This window comes from Xyrauchen texanus, chromosome 22, assembly GCF_025860055.1.
Source record: "Xyrauchen texanus isolate HMW12.3.18 chromosome 22, RBS_HiC_50CHRs, whole genome shotgun sequence".
Lineage (NCBI taxonomy): Eukaryota > Metazoa > Chordata > Actinopteri > Cypriniformes > Catostomidae > Xyrauchen > Xyrauchen texanus.
The window spans coordinates 29,905,308-29,923,326 of NC_068297.1; the positions used below are offsets into that span (position 1 = coordinate 29,905,308).

Below are 18,019 nucleotides of genomic sequence, written 5' to 3' on the forward strand. Positions count from 1 at the left end.
TCCATCTTCAACAAACATATAATATATCATAATTTGTGGCACTGTTTGAATGTTTGACCTTCTGTTTGAAAGTTTAGACTGTAAATGTTTCACTATTCTTTGCAAATAACAATATCATATGAAAGTTTCCAGTGTATGAAAACAAGAGTTTAGGATGTGGAATTTTTGTAAGCATTACAGAGGGAAGTTGGAAATATACACACAAGAAATGGAAATCAGATACAATTACATCAGTTCTATTGTGATGATTAATTGAAATTAGGACTGAAGTATAATAAAGCATATTACTGTCCCTGAAGTGAAATTAGTTTTGGACTAGTGGTCCTGTATACATACACATAACACTGTCACTCTCCTTTACATCATTAATATATAAATAACAGCAGTAAATAACGTAAAACATCTCAAACAAAAATAAAAACCAATGGTATAACTTTATATACTAAAAACTAAATTGCATTACTTTTGTGTTCAATCTCTTCTGAATTTATTATTGTTTTAAATTTAGTCTTCATTCTGTGATTTCTCAAATTATATGAATTGTCATTATGTTGTTCAAATTTACAGGTTATGGCTAATATAATGTATGGATGATTTTCAAATGTTTTAATTTTGTTATAATGTGTAATTCCCTGTCAATTTTATGTTCAGGTGTCAAATGACATGCTATGTATTTGTTATCTCCAAATGTTATTGCAAATGCCTCATTATTTAAGGTAATGCTAATTTAGCTATTCTCCTTGTCTCTCTCTCTCTCTCTCTCTCTCGCTCTTCTATACGATGTGCCTTGGGACACATATTTAGAGTTGGAGGGCAATTGAGAGATACTGAAGTGGCAAGATGGCAAGGACTGACTTTGGTAAACACACTCACACACTGTCTCTCTCACACACAGTTATCCTCACTCCTGGCAGACATACACAAACATTCCCAATTTCTAATCTCTCTTTCTCTAATCTAATTTTCATCATTCTCTCCCTTCCTTTTCTTGCGCTCTCTCTCTCTCTCTCTCTCCTCAATGCCAGCCAACTCTCTTTTCTAAATTCTCTCCCCTCTCAGCTCTCTTTCTATCTCCTATTTTGCTTTTTGTTCTGTCTCTCTCCCTCTCTTTTCCTCTCCTCTCTTTCTGCATCTCTTACAAAGGCAGCAGGCAGTATGCCTCCCCTGAAAATGAGGCCAAGCACGGCAAGTATGCAAATGAAAGCAGCGCGGCTGGATTAGAATGGGACACCATATACCCTAAATCATGATTGTCAATCATGGCAAGGGATTAAGGGATACGGGCTTATAGACCCAAAAAAGCAACACTTCCCCCCCCGGGCGCACTTCCATTGTGAAAGAGGGAGTGTGGGAGATGTGGCTTGTTGGGGGAACTGGGGCTGTTTTAGTGCACTACTGCCCTCTGCCTTTCTGTGAAGGTTACTGCATACTCTGTGTCGAGCAGCTCAGGTTGTACATAGTTAAAAGCAGCATTTGGGTTTTGTTTTTTTAAGCAGAGCTTGACTCAGTGGTTTCCTGCTCAGTGCCAAGAATCTCAAAATATTCTGTATACCGTTTTATTTTAGGACTAAAAAATGTGTATACAGTAAATTAAAAAATGATGTGGGTATGTTCTAAGATGCACTCAGTAGTCAAGCATAAATATAATTTATTTTATTTTAACTTAATAATACAGGATGGTTTTTTTTTTTTTCTGAAAAGACCCTTTTTAAAAAAAATTATTGGATACATTTTATAGAGAAAGAAGCAAAAAGGTCACTCTTCAAAGGCATAACTCTCCAGACATAGTTTTATTTATTTTTTAAATGTAAATTAAAAATAAACTTACCTGAATCATTAAGGTCCCTTCAAAATGCATTCAAAATTTGCATGAATTCAGAATATCAGTATTTCAATGTCTTCAAGTTCCTTATAGACTGATTTGACCATCCATATGAGAAAAACACTGCAGACCAGAATCCGAAATTATAGGGGGCTCGGGAGGGGAAATACAAAAAATGACAAAAATGTCCCTAAATTCAAACTGTGTGGCAAAAATGCCCTCGTAATGAATTCTTCTGTTTTTATTTGTAATATATGTATAGTTTTTAATATTCTATTATAGTCCTAGTTATTCATAGTTGATGAGCTGATGTTAATTAAATTCTTAGGGTAAAAGTTGAGAATATGCATTAATGAATTGATAAAATCAATGTACTTGACAAAAATGGATGAGACACAGTTTGTTTTAAATGGCTGGGGGAAAACATATGCCCTCATAAAAGTATCTAGGGGCAAATATTCCCCTTTTATGTCAAATGTAATTTCGGACACTAATGCAGACCTTTGAGAACAACACACAGACAATAAAAGAATAACAGATACACTACACTCGATCTCACCCACCTTTCATACATGTATTCTGCTGGATTTTCACATTGTGCCCCTCACTTAGCATGGCACCACTGTTTCTGGACTTGGCATGGCTTAACAGGAGCAGGAGTGTGTAAAGACAGAGGGCAACATCTGCCTCACAAGAGGAGACAGTGCTGGCACCACACTACATCCGCATGCATAAAACACAAAAACAGAAATATAATTAAACACTCACTAAAGGCAAAAAGCAACTTGTACTGTTACAATCCAAGCACATAGATGATATGATTATCTGAGCTTTTAAAATAAGATGAAAAATATATCTAATTAAACATAACATGTTACAGGATTTTTATTTGGTGAACTATCCCTTTAATGGCAAGGATTCAAAGCCCTAAATCTCTAATTTCAAACTAATACAAAAGATTTTGCCCATTGAAAAATTCTGATTTTCCAATTTCTTAAATCTACAGTGGGCTTGAAACTTGAATACCGTCATGTAAAAGACTGCAATTCAATAAATGCTCATTCCTGAAACAAACATACACTAATTGATACAAGTTTATCGACAAGCATAAGAGCAAAAGGGCTAATCGTTCAGCATCATTAGGTGAAGATTTAACTTCAAAGCTTTGAGCTGGCATTAAGCAAAGCCTCTGTTGACATGGATTGAGTGCTGTAATGCTGTATTGTCACTGCTCCAGGAGGCAGAGTGGGTGATTTGAGAAAGCGATGTGATCAAGCCTGAATTTGTGGGCTTCCATAACACTGCAGGGCACTGGAGGCAGAGTGGACTAAAGTAACGGCCGTGGGAGCTCTATTAATGGTGCTAACATCACAGAATTTACTCTTTAATAACTCATTAAGTGTGTGGATATAGGTTGAAACCACAAGCTAAAACACTAACAAGAAACATAAAGATGGCTCTGGTCTTTAATATTCAATTTGGAGCCCAGAGACTCACACAGAGTTTAATGGGCAATGTTTACATTGCTAAGTATGAAAGTAAGACAGTGATTCTCAACTGGTCAGATGCAGGTCTGTTCTGTCACAGACTGCAGGGAAAAAAAAATATGAAAATTGCAAATAATAAAATGCAACTAATTGTATGGCTTATCACATTTTAAAAGGGATGAAAAATTCCTGTTGAAGTCAAAGGTTGTGCGTCCAGTCAAACTCTACTGTATTTGGTGCAGATTTACCTGTCACAGTGATATTACACTTTCCAGTTTTGAATGGAATAGATCACCCCAAAATTAAAATTCTCTCATCATTTACACACCCTCATGCCTTCTTAGATGTGTATTTCTTTCTTTCTTTCATCTGCTGAACTCAAATTTTGATTTTCAGAAGAATTTCTCAGCTCTGTAGTTCCATAAAATGCAAGTGAATGGCTGCCAAAATTTTGAAGATCCAAAATCCACATAAGGGCAATATAGAAGTACTCCAGTGGTTAAATCATTGTCTTCTAAAGCTATCTGATTTGATATGGTTTGGTAATACCAGTATGAGTAATAGCATTCTGAGATGATACTCTTCACTACAATTGTACAGAGCGGTTATCTGAGTTACTGTAGACTTTGTCAATTCAAACCAGTCTGACCATTCTCTGTTGACCTCTCTCATCAACAAGGCGTTATCATCCACAGAACTGCTGCTCACTGGATGTTTTTAGTTTTTGGCACCATTCTGAGTAAATTCTAGAGACAGCAATTACAGAAATACTCAAACAAGTCAATATGACACCAACAATCATGCCACACTCCAAATCACAGAGATCTATCCTCCATTCTGATGGTTGATGTGAACATTCACATTTCTGTAACTGCTGATCTTCTGTGATTTCCACACACAGCAGTCTCTAGAATTTATTCTGAATGATGCCAAAAACAGTTCTGCAGATGAAAACGAATCGGTTACCTAACGTAACCTCGGTTCTCTCTAGATGAGGGAACGAGTATTGCGTAAGCTAGCTTACGCTACGGGAAAGATTCATCTTTTCTGAGATATTGAAGCCAAAAAATTATCCTTAATTTTGTATCCATTGTCAACGCAGTGCAGCAGCTGCATACCTTGAGCGGGCTAGCTAGCGAGCTCATTGGTTGCTCTGCGGCAACTGCTGCAGCCTATAGACGAACTTGAGTGAACTCGCGTCCAATGACAGGCACCCGCGCCGTCACTGTATCAAAGCCCGCCAGAATGGGCGTGGCTAGAGTGCATATAAGCGTAAGTTCGTAGGCTGGAACCCTGGTTTTCATTGAATGAATCGAAAATCGCTCGTGGCGCGAGCAGGGCCGGCTACGCAATACTCGTTCCCTCATCTAGAGAGAACCGAGGTTACGTTAGGTAACCGATTCATTCTCTTACGAGAGGTTCTCTCGTATATGCAGTAAGCTTACGCTACGGGAACCCATTGTCAACGCCGTGCGCGCCAAGCATCCACTGCATGAGCCCCGGGGTGGGGGACCGGGGAGCCCTTGTGAGTGGGGAATAATATTTGGCCGGCAAGAGTGCGGGCCAGTGTGTGTGTAATACATAAGCACATAGTGGGAAGGGAAAGACAGAGCGGCGGTGCCGGTCTGTGTGGAATGTGTCCCGTCAGTGCAGCTCACCAGGGGAGCTGTAGCGTATTAAACCGCTAGTAGTTTTGCCTGCAGGGCGGGCACTTCCAAATTGTAAAATCTGACAAAGGTGGAGGGGGAAGCCCAGCCCGCTGCCACACATATGTCGTGAATGGAAATCCCGCTGGACCATGCCCACGAGGAGGCCATGCCTCTAGTGGAGTGAACCCTAATGCCTAACGGGCATGGTAGGTCTTTTGACGTGTACGCGGCAGCAATAGCGTCCACTATCCATCTAGACAGTGTCTGTTTCGAGGCGGCGAAACCTTTGGTGCGCCCTCCGAACGAAACGAAAAGCTGCTCAGAGCGTCTGAAAGAGGCGGAGCGCGCAGTATACAATCTCAGTGCTCTGACTGGGCAAAGGAGATTGGCATCGCGTTCGCTATCGGATGCTGACAGCGCCGATAGGGAAATGATTTGTGCTCTGAAAGGAGTACCGATCACCTTGGGGACATAGCTGTGTCTAGGCTTTAAAATGACCTTGGAGTCACTTGGTCCAAACTCAAGACACGCAGCGCTGACAGACAGCGCGTGAAGGTCTCCCACACGTTTAACTGATGACAGGGCAGTTAGAAAAACGGTTTTGAGTGAAAGGTATTTCAAATCCACGGATTGAAGCGGTTTGAAAGGGGGGGCTTTCATAGCTTCGAGAACTACGGAAAGATCCCAGATAGGAACCGATGGGGGGCGCGGGGGGTTCATCCTTCTAGCTCCCCTGAGGAAGCGGATGACCAGCTCGTTTTTTCCCAGTGACTGGCCATGCAGGGGTTCAGCGAACGCCGTGACGGCCGCCACGTACACTTTGAGCGTGGATGGGGATCTGCCCTTATCCAGCAGCTCTTGTAAAAACACAAGCAGCGACGACACCCCACATGTCCGTGGGTCCAGGTCTCTGTCGGTGCACCATTTTGAAAACACAGACCATTTGGACGCATAGAGTCTTCTCGTGGAAGGGGCTCTAGCATGTATGATAGTGTTTATTACTCCTGGCAAAGCGACGGGTAGTCGTTGATCACCCACGCGTGCAGCCCAACGCTCTGGGTGGGGATGCCAGATCGTGCCGCGAGCTTGAGAGAGGAGATCTGCTCTCACTGGAATGGGCCACGGGGCTGTCAGTGACAGCTGCATAAGCTCCGGGAACCATGTCTGATTCTCCCAGCGCGGGGCTATGAGGAGCACCGAGTGACGCGTTTCCCTGATCCTCGGCATTACCTGTGGCAATAGCGAGACGGGAGGGAAGGCGTAAAGCGGGCGGTTGGGCCAGTCCTGGGCCAGTCCTGGGCCAGCGCGTCCTCGCTTTTCGAGAAAAATACTGGGCAGTGAGAGTTCTCTTCTGACGCAAAGAGGTCTATCTCTGCTCTGCCGAATATGCTCCATAACTTCTGGACTGTTTGAGTGTGCAGGGACCATTCCCCTGGGGAAATATTGTCTCTGGACAGTCTGTCCGGGCCGTCGTTCAGGTGGCCTGGCACGTGCGTCGCCCTCAGCGAGCGCAGGTGGCACTGGGACCAACTCAGTATGCGTTTTGTCAGATGGAAGAGGTTCCTGGATCTGACACCGCCCTGACGGTTTAGATAGGATACCACAGATCTGTTGTCCGAACGGACCAGGACGTGGTGACCCTGAATGACCGGGAGGAAGTGCACGAGCGCGTGCTCGACCGCTATCATTTCCAGACAATTTATGTGAAGGAGCTTTTCCTGAACTGACCATAGGCCAAAAACAGGAGAGCCCTCGCAGACCGCGCCCCAACCCGTGTTGGACGCGTCTGTCGAGATGACTTTTCGGCGAGATACAGCTCCCATCGTCACTCCCCGCAGATACCATTCGGCCACTGACCAGGGCTGCAGAGCTGAGATACAGGTCTGAGTCACTCTGATCGGCTGTCGGCCCGTGGCCCAAAACCCGGCGAGACACGCGGGTGTTTAGCCAATGCTGAAGCGGGCGCATGCACAGTAAACCCAGCTGAAGTACTGCTGTGGCTGAGGCCATGTAACCTAGCATTCTCTGAAATTTTTTCAGAGGCGTGAGGCTGTTCATCTGAAAGGACGCGGCTAGTCGCTGAACACGGCGCAGCTGTGTAGATAAGCTGAGCCGTCATCACCATGGAGTCTAGTTCTATTCCAAGGAAGGAAATTGCCTGACTGGGCTGTAGTGAGCTCCTGGTCCAATTGACTGCAAGACCCAAACTGTTCAGATGACTGAGGAGAACTGTCCTGTGAGACAGAAGCTCCGTATGTGACTGTGCCAAAATCAGCCAATCGTCCAAATAGTTCATAATTCGCAAGCCCTGACTCCGCAGGGGTGCGAGCGCCGCATCCATGCACTTCGTGAAAGTACGGGGTGCTAAAGACAGGCCGAATGGAAGGACGGTGTATTGATAAACCTGGCCGTCGGCTGAATCTCAAGAATGGCCTGTGACGGGATTTATCTGAATCTGAAAGTAGGCATCTTTCAGATCGAGAGAAATAAACCAGTCCCCTGGCACATACGCGCGAGGAGTTTCCTGATTGTAAGCATTTTGAACTGTCTTTTGCGAGCACCTTGTTCAAAACCCTGAGATCTAATATTGGTCTGAGGCCGCCATCTTTCTTGGGGACAAGAAAATAACGGCTGTAAAACCCCGACTCGCTCAGAGAAGGTGGCACTCTCTCTATGACCCTTTTGCACAGAAGGTTTGCTATTTCTGAACGAAGCATGCAGGCTGCTTCCGTGTTCACAGTAGTTTCGAGCCGCGCTCTGAAGCGGGGAGGGCGGCGATCGAACTGTAGCAAATAGCCCTGTTTTATTGTGCTTAACACCCATTTGGATATCCCTGGGATAGCTTTCCAGGGGGGGCGGCGGTCTGCGGCGGCTGTCTGAGCACGTTCTAGGGCGGCCGCCCTGTCGACGTTGAGAAGTCTGGCTTTGCTGAGCTGGGCGCTGTGAAGAGGCTCGTGCAGAAGGCTGGTCACGTGGGCGGCCTGCAGAGGAGCTAGCGCGACGAGGCAGGAAGAGATTCATGGCTTGGGTGGCTTTCTGGACTTCCGAGAAACGGTCAACAATGCCACTCACCGCGGAACCGAAGAGACCGGACGGAGAGAGCGGCGCGTTGAGGAACGTGGAGCGTTCAGCTTCTCCCATGTCGGCTAGCGTTAGCCATAGGTGTCTCTCGGTCACAGTCAGCGCGCCATGCACTTCCCTAGGGCTTGAGCTGCAGCTTTGGTGGCGCTGAAGGGCGAGATCCGTCGCGCTCCTTAGATCTGAAACAGCCTCTCGGTGCCTGCCTTTCTCATCCCACTCTCGAAGAAGGTCCGCTTGGAGGATCTGTAAAACGGCCATGGAATGCAGAGCATATGCGGCTTGGCGGCGGCGGCATAGGCGCCGCCAACACAGGCGGAAGTAGTTCTGCAGGCCTTAGATGGGAGCACTGGCTTAGACCGCCATCTCGCGGAGGGCAGGCAAAGGTGTGCTGCTACCGAATCCTCGACCGGGGATGGAAGAGTAGCCCCTCTCGGTGGCGCCGTCCACCGAGCGAGAGAGGTGGAGACATGGGATCGGTTCCTGGCCGAGAGAGGCGCGTTCCACGATTTAGAGAGCTCGGCGTGGAGTTCCGGCAGGAAGGGAGCGGCCCGGCCGCTGGCGCCAGGCGACGGCTCTGAAGAAAGCAGCCGTTGAGTCTGTTGGGAGCCTGCTCAGAGGGCGGTGACCACTCGAGCCCGAGGCGGTCGACGGCCTGTGTGAGGAGGCGCTAGTTCTTCCTCGACTCGGCGCGGGTCCTGCTGGATTCCTGGGCCGAGGAGGAGGCTTGGGAGCCTGACCACTCCTGCTGTCCGAGCCATGATGGAACAGCAGCCCTTATCCTCCGCCTCGTCATCCGAGATGGCAACAGTGCGGCCACTCGGCGGCAACTGCGCGTCCCGGGGCGGGAGGGTGAAAGCGAGGCTCGAGGGAGAGGCTCCGGCGAGGTAGTCGCTTCTAACACCGGTTCCGCAGCCTTTGGGAGCGGGCGTCTTTCTGCGCGGCGAAACGAAGGCGCGCGGCGGCTTCGGTTTTGAGTGCTTCGAGTCGAGCCCGCAGGGTCGACATCGGAAGCTCCTCGCAGAGGTCGCATCCGCCGTCAGCGAGAGCGAGCTCTGCATGTTCCAGTCCCAGGCAGAGAGCGCAGATGAGGTGGCGGTCTCCGGCGCTGAGAGGGGCGCGGCATGAGGCGCAGGTGGTGCGAGGCATCTTTAAAAAGACGCTTATTGCTCTTTTTGTGAAGTTCGCTGAGGAACTAGCTTGCTCTAAAAAGGATACGTCGCCGGATGGCGTAGCTCGCAGGATGGCTGTAGGTGGCGAAGACGGCCGGCTTCTTCGAGCGCTGTCCAAGCTTGCTAGATGCCCCTCGAACGGCGACGCGGCTTCTGCAGTTCAGAGATGCAAAGAGCTTCGCTGAATAGATGAAAACCAGGGTTCCAGCTTACGAACTTACGCTTATATGCACTCTAGCCACGCCCATTCTGGCGGGCTTTGATACAGTGACGGCGCGGGCGCCTGTCATTGGACGCGAGTTCACTCAAGTTCGTCTATAGGCTGCAGCAGTTGCCGCAGAGCAACCAATGAGCTCGCTAGCTAGCCCGCTCAAGGTATGCAGCTGCTGCACTGCGTTGACAATGGATACAAAATTAAGGATAATTTTTTGGCTTCAATATCTCAGAAAAGATGAATCTTTCCCGTAGCGTAAGCTAGCTTACGCAATACGAGAGAACCTCTCGTAAGAGAACACCTTGTTGATGAGAGAGGTCAACAGAGAATGGCCTGAGGTAAACTTTCCCGTGCCCCATTTCTTGCTCTCTCATTGGCTGTAGGTCAACACTGCAGTTGTATTCAGTCAAAACACATTTCACATTGCACGATTTGGAATCGCAGACAGGTCAAGATATTTAACATGCTAGATATCTCGCTGACATAGGCAACACGTCGGCGCTTCTCTCAGATCACGTCTTTGATAATTCATACATTGCTTTCGTCGCTCTCGGGAGCGAGCTCCAATTTGCCTATAATTTCAGGCTTTTGTCTGTAATCTCCAGAAAACTGTCAGCAATAGAAAATTGGGCCTAAAATCGTGTAGTGTAAACAGGTCATTAGACATCATATAGACTGGGAATACAAATTTACTCCCACTATTTACACATAAATTGTGTAAGAAATTAGGAAGTTAATCATCTATAAACACATTATTCTGAAATAGACGGCATACTGTAAATGAGAAATGTTTCCTTGTATGTTGTTTGGGAATTGAGATTTCTGTGAGCTGAAAAGCTCATTTAAAGGCTTATTAAATGAAGGCACTTCTAATTCATATGTGTATCATACTTGTGTACATACAAAATACAAGTATCTTTTATAAACATCTCTTTCAACAATTTTGTTACAGTTTAAGAAGCATCCCAGCTGGCCTGCGGCCTAAAACTGATCTTATTCACAGTAGCGCCATGTTAGATTTTTTACAAGGATGAAAATGTGGCTGTGAGGGAATTCTTCAATAGTTGTACTATTGTTTAAACTGTTGACCCTTCATTTTGCAAGACAAAACAATAAAAGAAAGCATCTTTCAAAAAAATAAATAAACAGTAGACAACAGGACCTTATATGGCTTTACAAAGTGTATTAGAAAAGAGGCCTATCCCTGTCAGCCTTGTTTTTCCCGCCAAGCTAATTAAATATGGCGCTACTGAAAGGTCTATGGAAATCATTTGCTATTTTCCTAAAGTGTACTTACCTTCATGTTTTTTACTGCGTCCTGACTTATTAAATGGCGTTAAATATTAAATATGAGTTTTGTGAAAAGGTATCTGTAATAATATGCAGCAAGCACTAATTATATAATATAATATTAATATAATGCCCAAAACTTATTTTGCTAAGCCAAGGAGTGAAGACTTAATTTTAAAAGTCAACCTTAAGTCAAATGTTGCTGCAAAGTTTGATCATTTACGTGCATTGTTACACAAATAAGACACCACGGTGCACTTTAAACAACTTTTTAGATACTGATCCGCAACTGGAGAAAGATCACTGTTCCACATGGGGATAACTCTGAACATTTTCTTTCCCAAAACAAACTTTACCTCTTTAGATACGTGTGAGTGTGATGGAAATGGTAAACTGACGAGCTCTAATGAGCAGACTGAGAAAAGGGTGAGCAGAGGGTTTTATCCGGCGTTCTAGTGTTGACAGCGCCGCTAATCCGCGCCACCTGCTCAAATACAGAGACCCCCATAAACAACAGCAGTAGCGCTGCGCGTGCACAGTGCACACTCAGCCGTTCCCGCGGGACCCTGCGCGCTCCCGTTTCTCAACCGTTATCGCGCCTCCGCCGCTTCCCGCTCACTTGCTACCAGCAAACGCTAATCGCCATGCAAAACAAATAGTTTTCAAATGTTTGGCAAAGGGAGCGGTGTTTGCACCGAGGCCTAACAAAATCATTTTTACAAGCTATCCAGTTGTGATTAGGGCTGTGAGAATTGAATTTCCCTGGCAATGATCATATTCGTATTAGCCTAATTAATAGTGCTGTTTAACTTCGCCTGTTTACCGTTGTAGAAACAGCACACTGTGGTGGAAACAGAAGCTCAGTCAGCTCTGAAGCGTTGCTATCACTCTCGGCCTTTTCCTGGCCGTGACGACCGCACACATCTTAAACACTGCAGGGCTTTTAAGCATTGCGGTTTTCTCCCATTTTGTCTTTAAAGTCACTGGAATAATTTTCCTCCTTTGGGAAGATATTACCCTAAACCTTCATGGTTAAGAATACACGAGGAGTCCTTGAGACAAGACTATTTTCCAAACCTATTATTTCCCTCAGAGTGCTAGTAACACTCCAGTGTGCAAACTAAGTAACACCAATATTTCCGCTTATTTGTGTCTTTGTTTAGGTGGCTCTTACTCTTTTGCCCCTTCCTTTTGAACTCAGTATGTAAAAAAGAAAACGTTCAGTATTTTATGATAGTATTTCAATGAAAGCGTAGCCTATCCCAGACCTTCAGAAATATGCTTTGGTCAAGCCCAGACACTTTATTTATCTGGCAAGAACAGTACATATTTCCATCATGGAAATAAAGAGCTGAAGTTAGCCATTGCTCAGGGAAGGGATGTAAAGTTAGTATTTTGATTTTTGTGACAGGGTGGAGGGCCAGCCCCTAATCAGGCTAATCAAGCCTCAGAAAGGCCGACTGGAGACTGCAGTGGGACAGGTTCTTGCCTCCTCCTTCCCAGGTTTCGGCACCAGTGTAAAGGGATTACAGGGCAAGGAGGAGGCGAGAACCGGCTTGACGATATAAACAATAGTTTAATGAAGCACTAAACAAGAAGACAAACACACGTAGGTGTCGGCAGCTGTCCGTAAATCACTCTCTCTTGCACTGCAGCTTCTGGTAAATACTCACCTTAGAGGACTTATAAAATCATAAGCATCATATTTGTGTGTTTAAACCCTCCAAAAATTGTCCCCATTGACTTCCATTGTAAGTGCCTCACAGTAATCTCGATTTTTGCTATTTTATTTTAAAGGGGGACAAGTCAAAATTATTTTTTGTGGTAATAGGCTAATCATTATGCTGCAAATGCTGTCGATTGAGCATAACTTGTATTGAACCCAGAACATGCATTTAATGTTCATTTCAACATACAGCCTAATAATAAATTATTTAAATCAAATGTTGTACTTGTTAACATTAATGCACTATAAACTACCAATGAACAATTTAATTTTGATTAACTAAATTTAACAAAGATTAATCAATATTGTTAAAAATGTATTATTTCTTCATGATACCTTAACTGTTAATGAATGGAACCTTACTGTAAAGTGTTATCAATATTTTGATATTGTTGTATTTCTGTAATTTTATGAAATGGAATAGAATTCAAATAGGATATATATATAAAATGCAAGAACCTAGAGGATGATGCTTTTGTTAGTTAAAGTGATATTTCAACAGGATGGAGTGTTATAATGAGAACATTGTAAAAATGCATACATTCATTATTCTCAAGATTCCCATGCTTTATTTGAAACATTTAATTAGAGAATAAAATTAAGTTAGTGTAAAACACCCCGAGACATGGCAAACATAGTAAAAATGTAATTCATTATTTAAAATTCACCCATAGTGTTCACTTCATTGTGATAAAAGAAACATGACCAAGGTTCCCGTCTTAAAACTTTGTTTAATATTTAACCCAATTTTAAGTCATATGATGGGGATATAAAAATGCAAATTAGGAATGGTGATTTGAGACCACCCTCAATTGAACTGGTCTCATTTATGGACAAAAGGGCAATTTCACACATTTTATTTTCAGAAATAATTGATTATGATGAGCAGCTTGTACAGATGATTCAGTTCAGATTGTTCTGTCATGAATTCATGTTTAAAACCAGTACAATATAACAGACTCAGAATCAGACCACCCAACCCTTTCTAACGGTCTATCACCAAGGTCAAGCCTAAGGGTCACAGATCTTGACCCCCTACCTTTTCAACAAAGGGGTTAAGGGTTAGGATTCAACTAGTCATATGACATTACTGCATTCAACATACCCGTGTCATTAGAAAGGGTCTTGGAATTAATGGTTTGTGACTGGTTTGTCATTGTTTATCTTCAGAATAACCATACGGATGTCACACAACTTGAAGCAAATACCAAATCTAAAATACATTTTTGCAAAACCATGTGACCTGAGCTTTTGTTAGTAATTACGTGGACACTATATGAATGTATGCAACTATTACTTTCACTTCAAGCGACGTACTTAATTGTTAGCACTGATGTGATTATTATTTTAGATCTCAAAAATCAGGAAGTTAGGTGTGCATTGCAATTTAAGTATGAAATTATACATTTCAGCATACATAATGATGTATTAGCTTTACAGGTTAAGCGCACCATGAATAAATCAGATTGAGACGAGAGATTGATCACATAATCACATTTAGCATTCAACAGGTCTAAAATAAACCTTGTTTTAAGGAATAATTCACAAAAAAAAAAAAAAAAAAAATTCTGTAGTTATATACCGATAATCTACCCCTCAGTAAAAGATCTGAAATCTCATTGGTGATCACATAAAGATTAAAAAAATGGTGTGTCAACTTAACACATCAGGTTTGATGCAGGGGGGAGATTTTCCATGAATGATGACCTAAATTTCCTCACAAAGCTATCATATTGCTTCAGAAGACCTTCAAGTCAAATGGACTACTATTATGGTGCTATTGTCATTTTTGATCATTTTTAAATTAGTCACTATGTGCTGTCATTGTATGAAAAAGAGCAGCGTAATGATTCTTCATAAATACTTCTTTCTGTGTTAGAAGTAAAAAATAACAGCATATAATAAGTTTGGACTGATTGTGCTAAGTAAATAATGCCAGAATGTCATTTTTGGGTAAACTGTTCCTTTAAACATGAGACATACAGATGTAATGCGCTCATCTCTACTCTTGTTCGTTATTCTTAAGAGTATGAAATGAATATAGGACTGAATTAACTTAAGGTATGACAACATGTCCATTGATCTGCTCAAAAAGGAGTTTTCATCTCTGTGAAGCCCTATGTTTGTACAATAGCCTGAGCGAAATGAGCTGGAATAGTTCATTGATCCACAGCAGCGTACTGAAGTGCTACTCACATCCCAGAAAAGCTAGAGGATTGATTTGGCACAATCAAAATAAAAGCAAATAAACAGAGTCCCTTGAACACCAAAGTCCAGCGGCAGAATCATCCAACTCATTCATTTAACATCATCATCTCAATATTAGTCAGAGAAACTGAGAAATGTACAGAACAGCCATCTGCACTGTTATTTCTATAACAGATTAATATTCTCCAACCCGTTGCAGATTACAAACAGAAGAGCACCTATGTAATGAAGTATGCTCACATTTTAATGTGAACATGGATTGAAATGGGATGCTTGAAGTGACAGTTCAACCCAAAATGAAAATTCTGTCATAATTTACTCATCCTCTTGTTCTTCTAAACCTGTACGCCTTTCTTTTTTTATCTGTGTAACGTGAACAATGTTATATAATGTTAGCCACAGTGGCCAATCACTTTCATTGTATGAAAAAAAGATGCCCTAACATTGTGCCTAACATCTTTTGTGTTTCACATAAGTCAGTCAGTCAGTCAGTCAGTCATACAGGGTTAGAAACAACAAATTAGTAAATGCTGACAGAATTTTCATTTTGGAGTTAACTTTGCCTTTCAAAATATAAAATGAAACATTCAGGGAAGAGTTTGCATTGCAATTGGTGTTGTTCTTCAAACACAAAGTATAATCTCCACTCTAAATCTTAGATAAAGCCACTCAAGATTGGCCAGTTGTGTTTCATGTCTTCTAGTAGGGCCGCTCTGAATGGACGGCAGTATGGTAGACTATTCAATAATTGGGCAGCCTTGCCAGTAATTAGCTGAAATGCCGCCCGAGTCGGGCTGAGCGATAGTCTACTCTCAGCTGGACGAAAGCATGGAGGAGGTTCCTGTCAAGGTTGGACAACTGCTCTCCAGAGCACACCTGTTTGAGGTTATCCGGGGCAACAACCAGGAGGTTACACAGAGCATGAAGTGTGTCAAAGAGCTGAAGCACAAGAGGAACCTGTGGAGGGATTTCAATGCAGCTGTTATTCAAAAGTTTTTTATTACTTAATAATGTAAATATATAATAATGAAAACCATTCCATTTTCATCACTGTGACTTATAAATTATGTATTTACACACAAAAAAGTTGTTTCAATGAACAAAAGTTAAAGTTGTTTCAATGAAAAACAAAAAAACAACAACAACATTTGTGTTAGGACAACATGACTATTTTTTGTTTGGTTAACTGAAACTGGGCAAGGGATTTCTAGTTCCCAGCATGCTTTGCATGAGACACGATAGGGAATGTAAATGTTAAAATAGTGTTTTTTAATGTGTTTTAAAGTGGACATAAAGTGGGACAATGGTAAGTGTTTAATGATTACTGTTGAGATTTAGTGGAGTTTCAATTATGTTGGAGTTTTGGGGGTTTCAATTATGCTGAAGAGTAGAGCCTGAGCTTACGATGATGACAAGGAAAGTTTGGTGCATGAAATTTGATGCTCTCTTTATTGAATAATGCCTGTGCTACTGCTAACCATAGCATATTACCAAGCAACACACAGGGTTGGTAGGGTCATTTTTGAAATGTATTAGACTACTAGATGCTGTAAAATATAATTTTTAACATATTCCGTTAGATTACTCAAGGTCAGTAACATACTCTAAATACTTTGGATTACTTCAGCACTGGTAGATTTTTCACTTGTTTTGACAATAAAAACAAGAAATCTTCTATTCTGTCTTTCTTGAAATAGACATGCAACTCATATATTAGCTCCATTGAAAAGCTTGTATCACATAGAATCATTAATAATTGTCAAATTCTATGATATTACCTGTTCGTTTCTACAATTTCCTTCAACACGATTACATTTTTGAAAGAGATAAAAAAATAAAAATTCAATTATATATATATATATATATATATATATACACTGATTTAATAATGCTTACAACTACCCATTAAGCCAGATGATCTCAGTTTACAGCAACAAGCCACAAGAACCTGTGTGTTATACTGCCTTCAAATTTACCTAAGAAGCTCCTACCTTAAGTACCTAAAAGTACTCAAACACACATTACTCCCATAGGCTGTCATTGGAAAATAACAAATACATGTCAGAGTAATGGCAGCAGGGCAACAGTTGCTAAGAAAGGACTGGTCAGAAGCGCTTTTAAGGCGGTGGAATTCACAGAAATTCCACTTGAAGGCTGCCAACCACTACAGTGATATTACCATTGGTCCCGGAGTTCCTAAAACTCACTTAACGGTGGCAAAATCACTGTGACGCTTGATCTCGAGTACCTTATTGCTTTTTTAAAACAAAATCAGTATGATGAAAGACACCAACCTTCAATAAATAGCTACATTTATTCAAAATAATGTTTACAGTTGCTAATAAATATGGCAGCTTTACACATTAACACACAATGTGCGATTATTTGTTTGTGTGTGTGTGTGTTTTTCAGCATTTATAATCCCATTTGTGCACATTTTACGGTGAAAACATGGAAAACGTGTGCAGATTGGTGCGGGTCTGGTTAGAATACAAATGTTGACGCATGATAAATTAAAAATAACGGCATACGGTTGCAAAATCAAAAACCCCAGAAGACCTTTGACCTCTCCTTACCCTGAAATCTTTGGCACAACGGCGGTACTCCGCCACATCACAGATGGCCAGCATACCACCCATAGAGCTGTAGCTGAACTGCTGCAGGTGCTCATGGATCAGCCGGTGGAATCGCACTCCTAGCTCAAACAAAACTGTGTCCACATTTTTACCGTCCATGGATCTCTGCGCACGCTCCACCTGCTTGCTCATGTAGGCACACACCTTAGAGCATGCCTTGAAGAAAGAGCACAGGAAAGACATTAAATATATTTAAGGAATATTCAAGGTTCAATACAAGTTAAGCTCAATCGAAAGCATTTGTAGCATAATATTGATAACAAAAATTTATTTTGACTTGCCCCTCCTTTTCTTTAAAGAAAAGCAAAAATTAAGTGACAGTGAGGCACTTACAATGGAAGTGAATGTGGCCAATTTTTTTGTTAAAATACTCACTTTTTCAAAAGTATGGCCACAAGACATAAACAATGTGTGTAAACATGATTTTAGTGTGATAAAATCACTTTCTCGCTATTTATTATACGTGTAAAGATACAGCCAATTTTACAACTTCGTCGCCATGATGATGTAATGTCAACAAACCCTAAAATGACTTCACAGCTCAAATAATGCATGAGTTTTAACAAAAGAATTAAAGTAAGTGCTTTTATAAAATTATAAACTTAAAATTTCTGCCTTTAAAACCTCAAAGAATTGGCCCCACTGCCATTCACTGCCATTGTAAGTGCCTCACTCTAACCTCCATTTTATTAATTTTTTTTTTAAAGAATTTTAAAGAAACTGTGAACAGTGTTTAA

General features: G+C 42.3%; 1 protein-coding gene across 1 annotated transcript in view; it reads right to left on the reverse strand.

Annotated features, from left to right (window-relative positions):
• Positions 1–13,004: 13,004 nt before the first annotated feature.
• Positions 13,005–18,019, reverse strand: part of LOC127662186 (exocyst complex component 5-like) — a 30,002-nt gene continuing 24,987 nt past the window's right edge. Inside the window, exons 17-18 of the mRNA XM_052153274.1 lie at positions 17,223–17,438; positions 13,005–15,603 (exon numbers count right to left, since the gene is read on the reverse strand). Coding sequence (XP_052009234.1) covers positions 15,415–15,603; positions 17,223–17,438 — 405 coding nt within the window. The 3' untranslated portion in view covers positions 13,005–15,414. The remainder of the gene's footprint in view (positions 15,604–17,222; positions 17,439–18,019) is intronic.